This window comes from Gekko japonicus, unplaced genomic scaffold (genome assembly GCF_001447785.1).
Source record: "Gekko japonicus isolate JY-2015 unplaced genomic scaffold, Gekko_japonicus_V1.1 scaffold38134, whole genome shotgun sequence".
Classification (NCBI taxonomy): Eukaryota; Metazoa; Chordata; class Lepidosauria; order Squamata; family Gekkonidae; genus Gekko; species Gekko japonicus.
The window spans coordinates 1-995 of record NW_015194201.1 but is presented as its reverse complement, the minus strand read 5'-3'; the positions used below and the strand labels follow the sequence as shown (position 1 = coordinate 995).

The 995-nt window shown below is 44.4% G+C and overlaps 1 protein-coding gene across 1 annotated transcript; it reads right to left on the bottom strand.

Annotated features, from left to right (window-relative positions):
- Positions 1-5: 5 nt before the first annotated feature.
- On the bottom strand, positions 6-989 carry LOC107125018 (zinc finger protein 2 homolog; the record flags this gene model as incomplete). The annotated part of the gene is made up of 1 exon (XM_015428496.1): positions 6-989. A coding segment is annotated over one exon (984 nt), but the record flags the coding sequence as incomplete, so codon positions are not given.
- Between the last annotated feature and the right edge of the window lie 6 nt (positions 990-995).

The window sequence follows — 995 nt, the reverse complement described above, 5'->3', positions numbered from 1 at the left end:
GATCTGTTGGTGAAGCTTTTCCCACACTCAAGACATATATAGGGTTTCTCCCCTGTATGCATTCTGTAGTGAGAACTAAGTTGTGAACGCTGTCTGAAGCTTTCCCCACACTCCAGACATTTATATGGTTTCTCCCCTGTGTGTATTCTTTGATGGGAAGTAAGAGTGGAATGATCCATGAAGCTTTTGCCACACACCATGCATTTGTATGGTTTCTCCCCTGTGTGAATTCTTTGATGGGAAGTAAGAGTGGAACGATCCGTGAAGCTTTTGCCACACACCATGCAATTGTATGGTTTCTCCCCTGTGTGAATTCTTCGATGGCAGATGAGGTTATCTTTTCGTCCAAAACTCTTCCCACATTCCAGGCATTTATATGGTTTCTCCCCTGTGTGAATTTTCTTATGACAATGAAGGTGTGAACTCCGATTGAAGCTTTTCCCACACCCCAGGCATTTATATGGTTTCTCCCCTGTGTGAATTCTTCGATGGGAAGTAAGAGTTGAATAATGCACGAAGCTTTTGCCACACACCATGCATCTGTATGGTTTCTCACCTGTGTGAATTCTTTGATGGCTGATGAGGCTATATTTTCTTCCAAAATTCTTCCCACATTCCAGGCATTTATATGGTTTCTCCCCTGTGTGCGTCCTTTGGTGGCAAGTAAGGTGTATATTATCACGGAACCCTTTTCCACATTGCAGGCATTTGTATGGCTTCTCTCCTGTGTGAATTCTTCGATGGGAGATAAGGTGATCTTTTCGTCCGAAACACTTCCCACACTCCAGGCATCCATATGGTTTTTCCCCCGTGTGCGTCCTTTGGTGGTAAGTAAGGTGTGAACTGTGACGGAACCTTTTCCCACACTGCAGGCACTGATATGGTTTCTCTCCTGTGTGAATTCTTTGATGAGAATTCAGACTGGAACGGTCAGTGAAGCTATTACTACATTCCAGGCATTTATAAGGCTTCTCCCCTGTGTGTGTCCTCTGGTG